Raw genomic sequence first — 17,800 nt, 5'->3', positions numbered from 1 at the left:
GAGCCGAGCGAGCTGCGCCTCCAGGTCACGCAGGAGGAGGAAACCGTACGGAAAAGAAAAGAAAAAAGAAAAAAAAAAAAAAGCACCTTTTCTCTAACATGGAGGGTTTTAAAAACTTGTTTCTTTCTCTTTTTTTAGAGAGCCTAAAGGTTGGGTCCTAAAGTGCCCGGCCGTCTCGCTTTAACCCCGAGTACCCGTCGTGTCCAGTTTTAAAGCGCTGCAGCCGTTGGGTGGCGGGGACGCACGGTCTCGGCCCAGAGCCTGGCTTTGCCGTCTCCGGCGGGCGAACGCGCCCAAGGTTTGCGGTCGCCAGTGCAGGCTGTGGGCTCGGCCGAGCCGCAGCCAGGCGGGCGCAGGACTCGCTGCCCTGTCCCGTCCCTTTGTCCCGTATCCCCCCAGGATTCGGGGCGCTGCTCCGGGCTCTCCGGAGCCCTACGGGACAGTCCTGACCCCACACACCCCATGCTGGGGGGTGAACCCAGGGCTCTTGTGGGAGGCCATGGGGTTGTTCGAAGTCCCCCTTCAACAGAGGTGCAAAGCGAAATGCCTCCCGACAGCGTTTTGGGGAGGATTTGGTTGCTTCGCCCTCAGCTCTGACAGCTGATCCGCAGCCCAAGGTGGGATTTGCATCCTCCTGCCCCACACTCCTGGGCTGAGCTGAATTAAAGCCACTCGGCCCCGGTGCAGACCATTTACCTGGGGTTGTTCCCTGCCCGCGTCCCTCGATGCAGCCCAGTCGGGCGAGCGAGGAGCCCACGGAGGCGTCCAGCTCCCGGGGGCCATCCTGGCCTTGTCTCAAAGCAGGTCGGCCCCGAAGGTGGGCGGCCGCTGCAAGAGCCCAGCTGCTCTTTTCCCTGCCCTTTTTTTCTGAGCTCTTTGAAAGCTTCAGTCCCGGGGCCACGCGGCCGAGGGCCACGATCCCGCACACCCTCTCCCTGCCGCTGCCCCGAGCCCAGGGTTCAAGTGGGCAGGGCAGATAGAGCATCCCAACACCGTGAAAGGAAAGGGGATGTGCAGCGTTGCCTCTCCATCCTGTACCGTGCCCAGCATGGCCACACGTACCCCAGGAGCCATCGATGGGTGCCAGTGAGCCCTGGCCATCAGCGAGGACATGCTCTTCTCCGTGGGCGTCCCGTGTCCACCTGCAGGGCTCCAATGAAGGAAGGAAGGACAGCAGGATAGCAGGAAGGAGAGGGATGAGAGCTGGGGTTGGCATGGGGCGGGCTGGGGGCAGAGAAAGCCAGGGGCAGTGGGGAGGGGGGACGGTTCTTGCCGCCTTTCCCCCGTTTACCTGGCTCCGGGGCGTTTCTCCGCAGAAGGAGCGGTTCGTCAAACTCCTCGACCAGCTGCACAACTCGCTGCGGATCGACCTCTCCATGTACAGGGTAAGGTGCCTGCCGTGCCTCAGTTTCCCCACCCGTCTACTGATGTCCGAAACAACAGGCAGCTGTTTTCTCCCCCTCTGCTCGCCCCTGTAAGAGTTCTCTGTGCAGCTCCGCTCTTTTCTTCCCCTTCGGCAGAACAACTTCCCTGCCAGCAGTCCCGAACGCTTGCAGGATCTCAAGTCCACAGTGGATTTGCTGACCAGCATCACCTTCTTTCGGATGAAGGTATTCACAGAATCAGAGAGTTTGGGTTGAAAGGGACCTGAAAGCCCACCCAGTGCCCTGGGCAGGGACACCTCCCACCAGCCCAGGTTGCTCCAAGCCCCGTCCAACCTGGCCTTGAACCCCTCCAGGGATGGGGCAGCCACAGCTTCTCTGGGCAACCTGGGCCAGGGGCTCACCCCCCTCACAGCAAACAATTTCTGCCTCACATCTCATCTCAATCTCCCCTCTTCCAGTTTCAAACCCTTCCCTCTCGTCCCATGGCTCCCCTCCCTGCTCCAGAGCCCCTCCCCACCTCTCCTATAGGCCCCCTTTAGGTTCTGGAAGGTTGCTATAACGTCTCCCCGGGGCCTTTTCTTGCTGGGGCCCCACTCGCCCCGTCCCACTGACCCTCGCTGGCCCCGGCTTCTTGCAAGGTTGGGTCACGCTGGCCCCGTGGCAGCTCCCGGTGGGCTGGCCGGGGCTGCGGGGCTGCCTCCAGCGCTGTTCCCTCCCCGCACCCCCAGGTCCAGGAGCTGCAGAGCCCCCCACGAGCCAGCCAGGTGGTGAAGGACTGCGTGAAAGCCTGCCTCAACTCCACCTATGAGTACATCTTCAACAACTGCCACGAGCTCTACAGTCGCGAGTACCAGACGGACCCGGTGCGTGGCGTGCGGGAGAGCTGGGATGCACTGGGATACTGGAGGTGGGGGCGGGGGACGACGATGACATGTCGCTTCCCCCTGCTGACATTCCCCATCCCCTGCCCTTTTCCTTCGCACAATGCTCCTGCTCCCTCTCCAGAGCCCCGAGCCTTGGGCAGGGTTGGAGCCCCACTGCTGCGGGGTTGAGACCGGGGTCAGACAAGTGTGGCGGGCGGGGGGGCGGGGGGGGGGTGGGTGGGCTGCGGGGGGGCCTTCAGGGTGTTCCCAGCGCCCTCCTGCCTCCTTGTGAGCCCCGGCCACGAAATTGAGCCCCACAGGTGGGGTGACCGGAGCCTCCACTGTATCCCCATCCCTCCAGGCTAAGAAAGGCGAGGTGCCCCCCGAGGAGCAGGGCCCCAGCATCAAAAACCTGGACTTCTGGTCCAAGCTCATCACCCTGATAGTCTCCATTATCGAGGAGGACAAGAATTCCTACACGCCCTGCCTGAACCAGTGAGTAGGTGCTGGGAAAGGGGACGCTGCATCACATGGGGGGGATGCCCACACGGCGGCAACGGTAGTGTTAGTCCTTTGGAAGAGGGTTGTAGCGTCCATTCTACAGCTGGGGAAACTGAGGCAGACGGGAGGGGTGTGTGGGGACACACGTATCTCCAAGCGGAGGGCTGGTCCACCCTGTGTCCGCGCTTTCCCCCCGCCCCAGGTTCCCCCAGGAACTGAACGTGGGGAAGATCAGCGCTGAGGTGATGTGGAACCTCTTTGCTCAGGACATGAAGTACGCGATGGAGGGTGAGTCCCCCCCCATGCCGCCCCGAGCCTGGTGGGGAACCAGGCAGGAGCCGCGCTCTGCTCCCACCTCCCCTCTTCCCTGGGCATTTCACCCCCTCATCAACACGGTGCCGAGCTTAAATTCCACCCAAGAAGCTCTTCCATCTTCACCCCATTTACCCTGGCATCCCCGGAGCTGCCCTTTGCCGGGGGAGGGGGGGGGAGGCTGCCCCCCCCCACCCCCCAGGTTTGGGGCTGGAAGCAACCCCAGGTGCAACGCTTGCCTTCCCCGTGCAGAGCACGACAAGCACCGCCTGTGCAAGAGTGCGGACTACATGAACCTGCACTTCAAGGTGAAGTGGCTGTACAACGAGTACGTCACCGAGCTGCCCTCCTTCAAGAGCCGCGTGCCCGAGTACCCGGCGTGAGTGCAGCCCTCGGGGAGCGGGGCGGGGGGGTGCCCGCCGGCCTTGCGGGGCCGGCCGGCCGGCCTCACCGGGGACGGGGACTCTCTTCCAGCTGGTTTGAGCCCTTCGTTATCCAGTGGCTGGATGAGAATGAAGAGGTTTCGCGGGATTTCCTGCATGGAGCGCTGGAGCGGGACAAGAAGGATGGGGTATGAACAAGAGTGTCGGTGGATGCAGCCCGGGAGGGGGGCAAGGGGCTTGTTCCTCGAAGCCCAGTGTGTCCCCATCGGGACACATCGGGACATCCCCTCCCTGCCTCCTGCTGACACCACCTCTCGCTCCTCCAGTTCCAGCAGACGTCGGAGCACGCGCTTTTCTCTTGCTCCGTGGTGGACGTCTTCTCCCAGCTCAACCAGAGCTTCGAGATCATCAAGAAGCTCGAATGCCCCGACCCCCAGATTGTTGGGCACTACATGCGGAGGTTTGCCAAGGTGGGCAGCTGCTGGGGCGGGGGCCGCTGGGCCAGCAGCACCCCTGGGAGCGCGGTCCCAGCCCTGGCCTGGGGCTCCTGGGCTCTCTCTGCCACCTCCGGTCCGGCTGCGGGCAGCGGCACAGGTTGCACCACTTCTCACAGGGATGCTCATGCAAACATGCCGTGAACACACCCTGTGGCTCTCCCAGCTTCGCTAGCGCGGGAGATTAGCTAATTAATGAGTTAATTGGTTAATTAGTCTAGATTAATTTAATGCCACCGGCTCGCTGCAGTGCGGGATAGAGTTGCACGTGAGCTTGGTGGCCGATACCTTCACAGCTGTGCTGGAGCTGCCCGTGGAGACCAGATGTGCTGGATCTGGCTCCCAGTGGCTGTGCCCACGCTGCTCCCAGCGCGTCTGTGGGGCCGGAGGGTCTAGGGGGGTCCCAGGGTGTATCCAGGCGTTGGGTTGTTTCACTGCTGTGGGACTCATGGTCTCCTTCTCTCCTTCTTTCCTCCTCTTTGCTGCTCTCTGGGCGGGTCCTGTCCCTCATTTCGGCTGCAGACCATCAGCAATGTGCTACTCCAGTATGCTGAGATCATCTCCAAGGATTTTGCCTCGTACTGCTCCAAGGAGAAGGAGAAAGTGGTGACGTATCTCCTTTCTGCTTGCCACCCGCCCGGTGCTGCCAGGCAGGGCTGTCCCCCCACGGTGACCCCAGCCACCACCTCAGCTCCAGAGCTGGTCCCCGTGACGCAGGTCGTGCCCCCGGCCTCTGTCCGATGGCCGTCCCTGGAGTGCTGCCAGGCAGGCCTCCGTGCCGTGACTGCCCTCGTGTCCCCCAGTGCAGGGTGGGAGGGACCCGGGGCGGTGGGCAGCTATTCCAGTCACATTTGTTGGTGCTGACCCTCTCCATTCTGCCCCTCCAGCCCTGCATCCTGATGAACAACATCCAGCAGCTCCGCGTCCAGCTCGAGAAGATGTTTGAAGCCATGGGGGGGAAGGAGGTGGGTATTGGGGGTCTCCAGGAGGGGCTGGATCACTCCCTTCTCCCCAGAGGCAGCCCCTTCCCCGGCTCCGCAGCACTGGGAGGAGACCCCGGTTCCTCAGTCCTGTGTGGGCTCACACTCTCCCACCCCATGGCCATGATGGATGGGGCTTCGCCCTGCACAGGGGTGCATTTGGGGTGCAGAGACCCCCCCCTCCCTGCCCAGGGCTGGGCTAGGGACTCTGACAGCTTCTCCAACCTGTCCCTCCTCCAGCTGGACACAGAAGCCAGTGATATCCTCAAGGAACTGCAGGTGAAACTCAACAACGTCCTGGATGAGCTGAGCCGAGTCTTTGCCACCAGGTACACCCAGGCGAGGGGACGTGGGTGGTGGGCCAAGGAGAGGTGGTTTGGGGTCCAGGAGCCTGGGGCCAGGCCGGGAGCTTTGCTCAGCCAAGCGGGTCCTGGGCGCAGCCGTGGGGGATGCTGAGCTGCGTTGTGGTCCCCAGTTTCCAGCCACACATCGAGGAGTGCGTGAAGCAGATGGGCGACATCCTGGGCCAGGTGAAGGGCACGGGCAACGTCCCCGCCAGCACCTGCAGCAGCGTTGCGCAGGATGCTGACAACGTCCTACAGCCCATCATGGACCTCCTGGACAGCAAGTGAGTGTGGGGGGCAAGAGGGACCCCCACCCTCCCCAATGCCCCTTACCTGCCCTGGGAGTGTGGGGGACCTGCAAGGTCACGGTGACCGGGCAAGGGGTGGCGTCAGGGGTGCTGTGCCAGGACCTTCAGCCCCGTCCCCTCTCTGCAGCCTGACGCTCTTTGCCAAGATCTGCGAGAAGACGGTGCTGAAGCGGGTGCTGAAGGAGCTCTGGAAGCTGGTGATGAACACGATGGAGAAGACCATTGTCCTGCCCCCACTCACTGACCAGACGGTGAGTGACAGTGAGGGGAACCAGGGACAGGAGACCCTGGAGCTGAGATGCAGGTGGCTGATTGGGGCCAGTGTGGGACATTGCTGGCCAGGTGCCTTCACTGGCTGCTGAGGGGGTGGGGACTTTGCCAGCAGCCCCAAACCTGCCCCCAGCTCGTGGCCAGGGAAGGGATGGTGGAGAGAAAGGTCATCCTTGACCCAGGTGCCTGCTGCAGCCCAGCATCCTCCTGGCTGGCTTTGCCAAAGGACCTTCCTGCCATCTCCGTCGTGGCACCAGGAGGAGGCACTGGCCCCTTCCTCTCCATCCTCCCTCTGAGCTGGCGCAGCATCCCACCCCATGCCACGCTCATCAGCTCCGGCTTTGGGCACGGTCCCCGTGCCAGGAGGTGAATCAGGAGGCTCTGGGAGCGCGGGGAGCCGCCGCGTGTCAGCCGTGCTGTGGGGCTGGGGTCGCCTGGGGAGCAGGGACTGGCTTCGCAGGGATGGAGGTGACGTGGGGATGGCGGGGGGGAAACGTGTTCCTGCAGCAGGGCTGAACTCTTCCTTGCTCATGGGCTGAGCAGACGAAGCCCAGGGAATGGTCCTTCCTCAGAGGAGGTTGCCTACAGGCTTCGAGGCTCCGTATCACATCGCTGTGTGTCTGTCCTCCCCGCACGTAGCCGTGCACCACAAAGTTTCCCAGGGCGGCTATTCCAGCAGGGAAGGGTGACACCAAGGGCTCTGAGCCAACCACATATCTGTCCTTGTCACTCTCGGTGGCTTTTTTCGCTGTCACAAAGCTGGGCTCAGGCTCTTACTTGGAGTCCCTGGAGCCACTGGCCGCTGTGGCACCTTTCTGGGGCTGTGTGGCCCCTCATGCTGTGTCCGTAAGGGACAGCGCATTGGCGACCTGTCATCCCTCGGTGGTGCCACCTCACTGGCACCTTCTCACAGCCCAGAGCCCAGCTCAGGTCAGCCCTGCGTCACTCCTGGCCAGGCTTGCACACTCTTGGCCAAAGGTGGCCAAATCTAGCAGGACTGCCGGTGCCACTGGGTCCCAGTTGCCACCTCAGTCCCTATCTCTGTCCCTTCCCGGCCATGTGTGGCTGTGCCACGTTCTGGAGGCGGCGAGCCCTGTGCTGGGGGCAGAGGAGGTGGCACGGACATGCGGATCTGTTGGGTGATGTTCCTGCGGGGGGAGGCTGTGCCGGGTCTGGTCCCTACGGCAGGGGACAGCCCGCCCAGGGTGGCTCTGAGCTCCAGCCCGGGGGTGGCTGGGCAGGTTGGTGGCATGGGGCTACGTGTCAGAGCCGAATGTCGAGTGGGATCTGCCGAGTCCCTGGGGCAGAGCCCCCTGCCACAGCGAGGAAGGACTGGGCAGGTTGGGATGGGGCCATGTCGGGGCTGTGGAGACACACGGTGCCGGTGGCAGGGCATCAACGCCGAGTACTGTGGCACGTCAAGCTGGGGGACACCGCTGGCTCTGCCGTCCCTCCTGGCTGGCAGGGCAGGGGGCGGCCGGGGCTGGTACCCTGCCGTGGGGCAGCTGGGGCTGGGGAGGATGGAGGAGGGGGCCGACACTCATGTCACGGTTGTTCTCTCCAATTGCTCCGCTCGCCTCTCAATGGCAGATGATTGTAAGTACGGCGGCTCCCTGTCTGTCTGTCTGTCTGTCCGCTGTGTGTCGGTCCTGGCCTCGCCGGTTTTTGTCTTGTGTGGCTGCCCGCGCCCTGCCCACACCCTCCTCTGGCTCCCGACTTGGTCCACCTCTGTGGTCCCCATCCTCGTGCTGCCCGCTTGGCACTGGCTCCTGGCGGGCACTTGCCCGTGGCCCCAGCTGGGTTCAGGGGGGTGGAAAGGTCCCGGCCGGATCGGCGGCGCCTGGATGCGGGGAGACGCAAGGGTTAGCCGTGGGGTGGGAGGGGACGGCGATGGGGCAGTGCCATGTAATCAGGGACAGCCAAACCCAGGCTGATCCCATCGTCTCGCTCCGTGCTGAGGGTGAGAGAGGCCGAGGTCACTGGAGACAGGAGCGGGGGGAGCGGCGCGTGCCTGGCGGTCGGGGCTGCTCTTCCCGACCCCTCGTGCCTCAGTTTCCCCTTGAGGCCCTGGCTGGGGTGTGATGGTGGGGGCTGAGGGCAGAGGCTCGTCCTGCCTGCGGGGAGGAGCATCTCGCTGGGACACGACGGGCCCTGCCCCGGTTGCTCGGCGGTGGGGCAGGTTTGATGGCACGAGTTGTGAGAGACTTTTTCCCTGGTTGGGATCCAGCCCTGGGAGCAGGAATGCCTGGGTCCCCCCGCGGCATTGCTGCTGGGTCCGTGCACGGCTCTGCCGGAGCAGTTTCCTTTGTTGTCTTCCACTCGGTCTGAGGCCGTGGGCTTATGCCCCGCAGGGCAAGGGAAGGGCCACGTCCACCCCCAGTCCTGCCCCCACCCCTGCTGTGGCCGCAGGCACCTTCACAAGAAGGACGGTGGTGCGGGCGCTGGCGGTTGGGTGCTGGGTGCCAAACCCTGCGGTGACAAATGCCCGTTCCATGTCCCCCAACACCTTCTGTTTCCAACAGCAGCATTTGGGGGCGGCCCGGGGCTGGTGTCAGCTCTGTGGGGTACAAGGTGCCTCAGTTTCCCTCCAAGAAACCCTCCTGGTGGCCCCGCTTGGCCCTAACTGTGCTGCTTGTCCCTCCCGCAGGCTCCCCTGCCGGCTGACCCCCCCTCCCCGCTACCCCCTCCTGATTCAGCTGTGCCCCAGCCCACCCCAAGAGGCTGGTCAGGACCCCCCCGACATTGGCACTGCTGCCCCATTTTGCACCGGTTCTCTTGCCGCTGCGGGGCCTGGGCCGGGGGGGCTGTCGCCGGGCCCAGCGCTTGCGTGGACCAGAACTCCGCGTGCAAAACCCCAAGCAGAGCTGCCCCCCGCTCCCTGCCCAGGGCTGGAGGGGACGTGGGGGCACTGGAGGCTGCCCACAGACAGCACCTCCTGCCTCCCTATAGCCCAGTGGGGACCAGTTCCCTCGTGGGCTCAGCATCCCTGTATCCCAGCAGGGACCTGCTGCCCATAGGCACAGCATCCCAGGGTGGGGACCAGCTCCCCACCAGTGCGACGTCCTGCATTCCAGTGGGGACCAGTTGGCCCAGCGTCCCAAAGACACCAGTCCCTCACTGACCCGGCATCCCTCTGGGGACCAGCCCCCCACTGACCCAGTATCCCAGTGGGGACCTGTCCCCCGTAAGCCCAGCACCGCAACAGGATCCGGTCCCCCCTTGGCTGTCCTTTAGGAGCTCAGCGATGTCGCCGCTGCCAGCTTGCGGCCCACCCCGTGCGCCCAGCCTTGCCCTGCACCCCCCCACCCCCCACCCCCGTGTCCTGTCCCATGCTGTCCCCAAACCCCACCGCTCAACCTCTGACATTGCTTCTACAGGGCACGCTCTTGAGAAAACATGGCAAGGGGACAGAGAAGGTAAATAGCTGTGGGTTCCATGTGTGTCTTCGCCCCGTGGCCACGCTCGTGGCCCCACACCCGCCTGCTGTGGAGGTCCAGGCTTGTCCGTGCTTCCTCTGTCGTGGTGTCTGGATGTGCCGTTGCCTGCGTGGCGTGTTGTCGTGTTGAGGTGTGCCGTCTTGTCCGGGACGTGCTGCCTGTGTGCAGGATGGGGGCAGTGACCTGTTTCTGTGTGTCGTCCGGGGTAGGGAGCGGGTGTCGTGGCGTGTTTAGCCCCCGTGGGTGGATGTGGGGGGTGTTACCCATCTCCGGGCAGGGATGGAGTCCCCCGGCGCCCAGCTCCCCTCCAGGCACCTGGCTGGGACACATAGGGACAGGGTGCCCAAGCACGGGAGATCCTGGGAACAAACGCATCCCGCTGGTGGGGGCTCGGGGAGAGGTGACAACCCCCCCCGCCCCGGCCAGGATGCTGGGCCGTGCTGGGAATGCGGAGGGCACGCTGGGGGCCATGGGGCTGCTGAGATCCCCTGGACCTCCGAGCCCTCTTCCCCCTGATGCCTGAGGGGTCTTGGCAAGGCTCCCTGAGCCCCAGAACTTGCCAAAGGGGCTTTCCTCTGGCCACACGGGCTGTCCCTCCGTCTGGGTGCTCCCGCCGCCGGGCCGCCTGCTCCCAAAACCCGGCTCTCGGGAAGAGCAATGCCGGCATCTGTCTGGCAATGCCTGTGACTCCCCCCCTGGCTCCCCCTCCTCTCGCAGGAGACACTGTGGCTCCTGCCCCAGTTTGCTGAGCGGGCTGGGCGAGCTCCTCTCCTCCACCGGCAGCTGTTTCCCCAGCCCCAAACAAGGGTGGGGAGCAAGCCTGCCCCCGCCCCCGCTCAGGGAGAGACCGGGTGCACCCATCAACGGTTCGCACAGGGCTGAGCCTTTGCAGGTGTGAACCGATGCCGAACCAGCGGCACCAGCAGAGAACTGGGCGCAGCCAGAGGGGAGTGCAGGGCCAGAGTCCCCACGGCCGGGGGGATGTGGGGGGCCCGGACCCGCGGCTGGCGCTGCTGGGGCCACCAGTAACTGTCCCTTGCTGTTCTCTTCCAGAGCAGGGTGAAGCTGCCCAGTCACACTGAAGTAAGGACATGGCTCTTCTGCTCCCCACTTGGCTCTGGTCCCTCCTCTGGCCTCCTTCCCCTCCCTTGTTCCCTGTGCTGTGGGGTGTGGGGGGGTCCCAGCTCAGTACAGCGTCCCGCCGTGCTCTGTTTGGGTGACACTGGTGTCCCCAGCTCCCAGCCTGTCCACCGGCTGGGGGAGACGGGGACAGCAAGGAAAAGATTAACGGGACAGAACTTGGGCGGGGGCGGGGGAGGGTGCATAAAGGGTTAATGGGGGGTGCAAAACGAGGGCATTGCGGGGGGGCAAGAAGGTAATGGTCAGTGGGATAGATGCTGGGGTTTCTCGTTGCTGGGAAGAACTGGATCTACTGGTGCCGGGAGGGGGAAGGAGGTGGGAGTCACTGGCTCTGCCCCACTGCATCCCAGTTTACCCAGTTGCACGCTGGAGGGCTTGAGGAGAGCGTGCGCTCAGCCCCGGGAGCGGCTGCCAGACCAGGGAGGTGAGCAGGATCTGCCCGTGCCATGGGGCTGCGTCCCCAGGAGCCGGGCCAGTGAGCCCATGGAATGGCTTCATGGCCCCTGCCCGCGAGGGTGGCCCAGGGCAGGCGAAGGTGGCCAGGGGCTCCCATCCGCGGCGGTCCCTGGGGTGCAAAGGGGCTGGGAACCTCCCTGGGGCCTGGACTGGGCAGGGATCTGGGTGGCCGGGGGTGTTTGGCTTGGCTGCCCAGCGCCGTGGGGTACAGGGGGACCGTGCCGCATCCTCCCCACCCCCGCTGTCCCCCTGCGCTCGCTCTCTGCCCCCCCCGCCCCGATGTTGTATGGTTGTCCCTGCGGTGCCAGCGATGTGCCGCACCAGGCTCTGTTGGATGCAGAAGCGGGTGCCACAGGGACAAGGGATGGGGACCCTCGGGCCAAGCTGCTTGTGCCGAGCGGGGCGTGAGGTCCCTGATGCCAGGGTCATGTCCTGCCCTGGGGTCCCCACGCCCCCAACCGCGCACCTTGTGCTGAGAACTGGGGGCTGCAACCAGCTCCCCGCACTCGCATCCCCGTGCCTGGCACGGCTGGGGGCCCCCGGGGCTCTCTGAGGGGGGGCCCCTGGGCTGCAGCAAACTCCTGGCACCGTGTGCCCGGCCTGGCCATGGCACCCCCAGCCCGGCCGCTCACGGGGGCCGTTCCTGTCTCTTTGCTCTCTGCAGGGCACGCAGATGATTTTCAACGCAGCCAAGGAGCTGGGGCAGCTCTCCAAGCTGAAGGTGAGGGCTGGGAGGCTGGGCTGGGTTGGAGGGGGCGGGGCGGGGGGGGGACACGGGTGGTCTGAGCCCCTCTGGGTGGCACTTTGCAGGCTGGCCCTGTGGCTAGGACCCCAGCAGTGCTCGATGGCGGGGGCAAGGGGAGCGGGGCCCTGGCGCCATGCTGAGAGCAGGATTCGTGCCCTGCAGGACCACATGGTGCGGGAGGAAGCCAAGAGCCTGACCCCAAAGCAATGCGCAGTGGTGGAGCTGGCGCTGGACACCATCAAGGTGAGGATGGGCTACAAAGGGGCGTCCCTGGGAGCTCTAACCTTGAGGCACAGACCCGGGGAGGTGGGGGGGAGGGTTTGGGCACCTGGGGGGTCTCCAGCAGAGCCGCTGAGGACCCTGCGGCTGTTTCCCCCCTCCAGCAATACTTCCATGCCGGCGGCGTGGGGCTGAAGAAGACATTCCTGGAGAAGAGCCCTGACCTGCAGTCGCTGCGCTACGCCCTGTCCCTCTACACCCAGGCCACCGACCTCCTCATCAAAACCTTTGTGCAGACTCAGTCTTCGCAGGGTAGGATGCACCGCCCTGGCCCCCCCGCCCACCCGGGACCCTGCCCCACGGCCAGGGAACCCACCCTGCCTCCGTCCCGGTGGGGTTGGGGGTCCCAGCCAGGCTCACGGAGGAGTGGGAGGGATGGGTGGGGAGGGAAAGGCTTTTTTCCTCCCGTGGTTTGCAGGTGAAGAGGGGCCATGGGTGCCCAGAGGCAGCCTGGCACCCCCAGGTCCCCCCACCAGCAAGAAGAGCGTGTCCCTAGTGCCAGGGCATGGCTGGGCTGGCACAGAAATAGGGCTCGTGGGTGGGGGAGAAGGTCACCCTCTGGCCATGTGTCAGTGTTTGTCCCCTCTGGATGGCCCCTGTCACCCAGCACGGACACCTCTGGTCCGGCGTTGCCGGGCTCGGCCGAGCGGTGCCAGCCTGGCCCCGGCTCAGACCTCGCGCAGGATCGGCGGGACCGGGATGCTGTGCCAGGGGCTGCCCTGGGCACGCTGGGTGCCCCACACACCCCACGATTTGGGATCCATCCAGGGTGCCAAGTGCCATCTCGGGCCCTGCCCACCCCCTCTGTGAGGGTGCTGGGCACCCTCTGGGGCACGACTACCCCTTGGCTCCAAACGCTGCCCTTTATTTTGTCCCTTGGCTGCTGGAGGAGGGGACAGAGATGCTCGGTGGCAGTCATGGGCCATCGCACAGTGCCCCAGCCAGGCTCGTCTGTGTCCTTGGGGAGTGGGACGTGCGTTTGCTGTCTGTGCGTCTCCTGCAAGGGACGTCTGTCCTGTCTGTGCCTCCTGTGCCAGCCGTGTCGGGGGCGTGGGGTTGGGTCCGGGGGGGTGCCAGCACCCCTGGGTGCCGTCCGGCCCCAGGAACAGGGCTCGGAGCCGGCTGGTGCCCGGCACTCCCGTGTCGCCGCAGTGTTGTCCGGATGCTCGGCCGTCCGTCTGTCTGCGAGATCTGATCTTTCTTTCTCTCTGTTTGTTTTCTCCCCCCTCTTTCACTGTTCCCGTCCCTCACGCACGTCGTCTCCTTCCTCCTCTCTCTGTCTACTCTGTGCCGTGTCTCTGTCTCTTTCTCTCTCCTTCCCACTAGTTCATGGTGGGAAAGGTATTAGGTTTACCCTTAGTGAAGAAATTTATCCTGAGAAGGGTACGTGTGCTGCTCGCCCGCCCCTGCACCTGCCTGCCGCCGCCGGCCTGGGCTAGTAACAGTCCTGGCACTGCGGGTCGGGGTGGCCAGGAGCCCTGTCCCAGCGCCACCGGCCTTGGGGACCCCTTAGCATGGGCGGAGGAGCTGAGCTCAGCCATATTGACCACCCCGCCGGCCCGGGGAGGGGACGCCGTGCCCCGTGGGGATGGGGGCACCTGCCTTGGCTTGCAAGCGCTGGGCACCCCACATTGTTCCCAGTGCTGCTGCTGGGGGTGGGCACCGGCCACGACCGCCCTGCAAGCTGTCCCCACGGGCAGTGCGGCCCCAGGACCATGTCCGTGTCCCCCTCCCATCCCCTCTGCTGCCAGAAGGACCATTACTAGCCTTGCTCCGGCGAGCTCCGTCCGCCCGGCCCGGGACGTGAGGAATGAGCCCAGCTCCACGGGCCCTGCTTGGCCTCCATCCCACCCTGCCGGAGGGGCCGGGACTGCACCCCATGCTTGGCCTCCTGTCCCCAGACACCCCCCCCCATCGCCCGCCATCGCCTCCATTTCGGCTCAGCATGCGGCGCTGCCCGGGTGGCGGGTGCCTGGGGTGGTGGGGCGCCGGGGGTGGGACGGAGGATGGAGAGGAGAGTGTGCCACCGCCAGCCTTCCCCCACCTCCACCCCCCTCCCCCCGCCACCCCGGCCTGGCACCCCCGTGCTGGGGGGGTCATGCGGTGACACGCGGGGATGTGGCCTCCTTCGCGCTGTTGTTTCCACCCTGGGAGCTTTCCGCTGAGCTCGGTCTGATCTCCTCGGCCCCCTCTGACCCACGGAGCCTGTCCCTCTGCCTTGCACCCCCTCCTTCGCCCATGGGTGCATGCAGGGCTCTATGCAGGGGGGGGGTGACGCGGGGAGGGGGTGGGCTGGGCTGTTGGTCGCAGGTCACCCAAGTTCCCCAGGCTCGGGGAGCCCCCCCCAGGGCTTGATGTGGTCCCTGAGATGGACGGAGGGGATACAAGAGGGATGGAGGGGACACAAACCTGGCTGCCCTGTGGCACAAGGGCCAGATTGGGTTTCCCCCCCCCGCCCCGCCCAGGGCTGTGCTCGTGCCATGCACGGAGCACTGACACGGCCCCCTGCCCCGTGCCCATAGTAGGGGGAGCTGGGTCACTGTCCCCTGCCCCGTCCCAGCCAGGCGGGCAAGGGAGGCTCACTGGGCCCTGCCGATGTGGGGTGGGGTGGCAGAGAGCCAGCCTGGCGCTGGGGGTGTCCTGCCGTGCCCCAGCCCAGCCCGGTGCCAGCCCCACGACTCTTGGGCAGAGGCCACACTGTGCCAAATCCCACTGCCCACCCGCCCCCGCCCCACGGCGGGTGACCTGCCTCCTCCAGTGGGGTTGGTGGTGGGCAGGGGGACATCGGGGACACAGAGGGGACGGGCACTCACGGCTCCTCCCTCTGCCACGCAGGCTCTGGTGTGGATGACCCTGTCGGGGAGGTGTCCATCCACGTGGAGCTCTTCACCCACCCCGGCACTGGCGAGCACAAAGTCACCGTCAAAGGTGGGTCCTGCCGGCTGGGGTGCCAGGCTCTGGCAGGTGGCAGCACCCCACGAGCCTCACGTGTCCCCTTCTTGCAGTGGTGGCTGCGAACGACCTCAAGTGGCAGACGTCGGGCATCTTCAGGCCCTTCATTGAGGTCAACATCATTGGGCCCCACCTCAGTGACAAGAAGAGGAAATTCGCCACCAAATCCAAGAACAACAGCTGGGCCCCCAAGTACAACGAGAGCTTCCAGTTGTGAGTGGCACCGCGGGGCTGGGGACGTGGGGCAGGGCTGGGGGATGTGTGTCCCCTCTTGGGGGGTCTGCCAGTGAGTTTGCTGGTCCCCCAGGGGCTGGTTTAGATGTTTTCTCGTCAGTAAAAGCAGGGACTGGGGAAAAGGGAAAAAACCAAAAGGGTTTTTAGGGGCGGTGGGGAGGCAGCACCCATACAGGGTGCTGTTGCAGAGCCAGGGGGCTTGGGAGTGTGACCACCCCCCCTCCCCCCGATGCCAACACTGCCTGTCCCTTGTCCCCCCACAGCACACTGGGGACGGAGACGGGCCCCGAGTGCTACGAGTTGCAGGTGTGCGTGAAGGATTACTGCTTCGCCCGGGAGGACCGGACGGTGGGCATCGCTGTCCTGCAGCTCCGCGACATCCTGCAGCGACCCGGCTGCGCCTGCTGGCTGCCCCTGGGCCGCCGCATCCACATGGATGACACCGGCCTCACCGTCCTCCGCATCCTCTCCCAACGCAACAACGACGAGGTGGCCAAGGAGTTCGTCAAGCTCAAGTCGGACACACGCTCGGCCGAGGAGGGCAGCAGTTAAACGCCTTCCACACACACCCCCCCCCGGCCCCAGCCTTCACCCCCCCCCCACTCCTGGCCCCTTTTCTACAGCATCCTCCAGCCATGTACAAGCCATAAGAGCGGCCACGAGAGGAGTCTCCTTCCTGGCCCTGGTGTGGGTGAGGGACAGACGTGGCTGCAGTGACAGACCCCCTCCTGTCCCTCTCTTGGCCGGACTGGCTGCGTGACAGCGGTTCAGAGCACGGCCGTGTCCCCATCCCACCCCGACGGGAAGGTGCTGGGGCTGGTGGGGCTGCAGGGAAGGGCCCCAGACCAGGCCATGGGACAGACCTGCCCCTTCCCAGCCTGCCTGAGATGGAGGAACCCCCATTGCCCATCCCTGACCCTACCCTGAGCCCCAAACCTCATCGAGCGACACAAGGAAAGGGCTGGGGGTGGTGTCCCATGCCGCCCTGGCGTGTTGGCGAGCAGCTGGCGCAGCACGACGGCCCCTTGTCCCCAGCCCCTCCAGCATCGCTGGGCGCCCTGAGGGACAGGGACGCTCCCACCCACTGAGCACCCTGTACATTTGTAAATAGCTGTACATACACGGGGCAGGCGGACGATGTGGCTGTGGCCTGCACCCGGAAGGGCTATTGGGGCTGTTGGGTTGGGGCCGGGGGCTGGGGGGGGGACACAGCCCCCACATGCCCCGCACAGGGGACCCTCCCTGACTGGCGGTGGCATCACCAGGGCCGGGAGCGGCAGGGAGCAGCCCCCGGCCCGTATCCTGTCTTCCCTGCCTTGCCACTACCGTGGGCTGCCCCACTGCCGCCCCCCCACACCTCCAGGGTACCAGGGCTTGGGGGCGAGGGCTGGGGGCACTGGGGCAGAGGGACCCTGGGCTGGTCCTTTTGCTCTGGCCAGTGGGGACCAGCCATCCCTGTGCAGTGCAGCGGCACCCAGGGGACCTCCTTGGCGCAAGCAAGACCCTTCCCACCCCCCCGCCTCAACCCAGAGGACCCCCCACCCCCCCAGTCTCTCATTAACCACCATTTCTGCGTGATCAGTGGTGTGCGTGTCTCGTGCGAGTGGCCAGGGTGCACGGTGCCGGGGATGGCCACCCCAGCTGGCCAGCTTGCCCGAAGTACCAGGGAAGGCAGAGGCCTGATGACCCCACAAGTCAATATACCTCTCTCAGCCCCCTCCCCATCCCAAAACAGGGTACCCCCACTGGCCCCCACGGTCCTTTTTCTATAGGGTTTGCCCGGGACCAAAGGGTTTAGCTTTCCTCTCTCGTTTCTGTTCAATGTTTACACCCCTTTTCTAACCGCTGCTCCCGCACGGCCGGGCTGGGGCTCAGCCCCGCACCCCCCCACCCCCCCGCCCGTGGTGCCCCTGGCCCCCTGCCCCCTCCCCAAACTGTCCCGTTCGGCATGTGATTGAACCGACCAATTCTGCTCCTGTAGCACATGTGTCACCGATGCCTGTGTGTCTGTACCACCCCGTGCGGCACCGCCGGCGGTGGCTACCATGGATGCATGACAGTGAGATGTTTTGCACTATTTTGAATTTTTTGGGCTCTGTAAAAATATTTTATTATAACTGACATTAAAAAGCACACCCTTCACTGTGGCTGCTGGGAGCGGGGGTGGGCAGCCAGGGGCTCTTCATCCCCACTCCCACCCCGGTGCGGCACCTTTAAGGTGATCCCTGAGGATAAACAGCTGCAGGAACTCCGTCCGCGCTCAGCCTCACCAAGGGCTGCATTTCAGCGCACACACACACACCCCCCCACACCCCCCCCCCCCCCCCCGACTTCGCAAAGCCCAGCAAAAACTGAGCGAGGAGGAAAACTGGGGTCTCCCGGTGCAGGGGTTTGGGCCCAACAGTCGCTCTGCCCCACATCTCTCTAAGGAGAGGGAGAGACTTATGAGGTTAGAAGAAACTAAATTACTTTAATGAAAATATTAATAAAATAATATACAGGATCTACAAAACCAGTATCAAGCTCGTGGGACGACGATCACATCCCCGGCAGCACAGGGAAAGGCCCAGACTGGACACGGTGATGGACGGGAGCTGGATTCCAGAAGGCATGGATCGGGAACAAAGGCAGACAAACAGTGTCCTCCTCGGACACCGGCCATTGAAGACCTGACCCTTTGATTCCTCAGCTTTTATACGGCGATGGGATGGAATACC

The 17,800-nt window shown here is 64.9% G+C and overlaps 1 protein-coding gene across 1 annotated transcript in view; it reads left to right on the top strand.

Moving 5' to 3' along the window:
* UNC13A (unc-13 homolog A) overlaps positions 1–17,225 on the top strand; it is a 39,041-nt gene extending 21,816 nt beyond the window's left edge. Inside the window, exons 23-42 of the mRNA XM_074565417.1 lie at positions 1,317–1,385; positions 1,521–1,610; positions 2,114–2,248; positions 2,610–2,743; positions 2,952–3,037; positions 3,314–3,440; positions 3,536–3,632; positions 3,771–3,914; positions 4,461–4,544; positions 4,826–4,903; positions 5,159–5,247; positions 5,394–5,546; positions 5,698–5,821; positions 11,538–11,594; positions 11,781–11,861; positions 12,002–12,149; positions 13,224–13,280; positions 14,733–14,825; positions 14,903–15,062; positions 15,347–17,225. Of these exons, the coding sequence (XP_074421518.1) occupies positions 1,317–1,385; positions 1,521–1,610; positions 2,114–2,248; positions 2,610–2,743; positions 2,952–3,037; positions 3,314–3,440; positions 3,536–3,632; positions 3,771–3,914; positions 4,461–4,544; positions 4,826–4,903; positions 5,159–5,247; positions 5,394–5,546; positions 5,698–5,821; positions 11,538–11,594; positions 11,781–11,861; positions 12,002–12,149; positions 13,224–13,280; positions 14,733–14,825; positions 14,903–15,062; positions 15,347–15,635 (2,295 nt within the window). The 3' untranslated portion in view covers positions 15,636–17,225. The remainder of the gene's footprint in view (positions 1–1,316; positions 1,386–1,520; positions 1,611–2,113; positions 2,249–2,609; positions 2,744–2,951; positions 3,038–3,313; positions 3,441–3,535; positions 3,633–3,770; positions 3,915–4,460; positions 4,545–4,825; positions 4,904–5,158; positions 5,248–5,393; positions 5,547–5,697; positions 5,822–11,537; positions 11,595–11,780; positions 11,862–12,001; positions 12,150–13,223; positions 13,281–14,732; positions 14,826–14,902; positions 15,063–15,346) is intronic.
* The last annotated feature ends 575 nt before the right edge of the window (positions 17,226–17,800 follow it).

The sequence above is a fragment of the Larus michahellis genome, chromosome 23 (genome assembly GCF_964199755.1).
Source record: "Larus michahellis chromosome 23, bLarMic1.1, whole genome shotgun sequence".
Classification (NCBI taxonomy): Eukaryota; Metazoa; Chordata; class Aves; order Charadriiformes; family Laridae; genus Larus; species Larus michahellis.
This window is presented reverse-complemented; position numbering and strand designations above follow the sequence as displayed.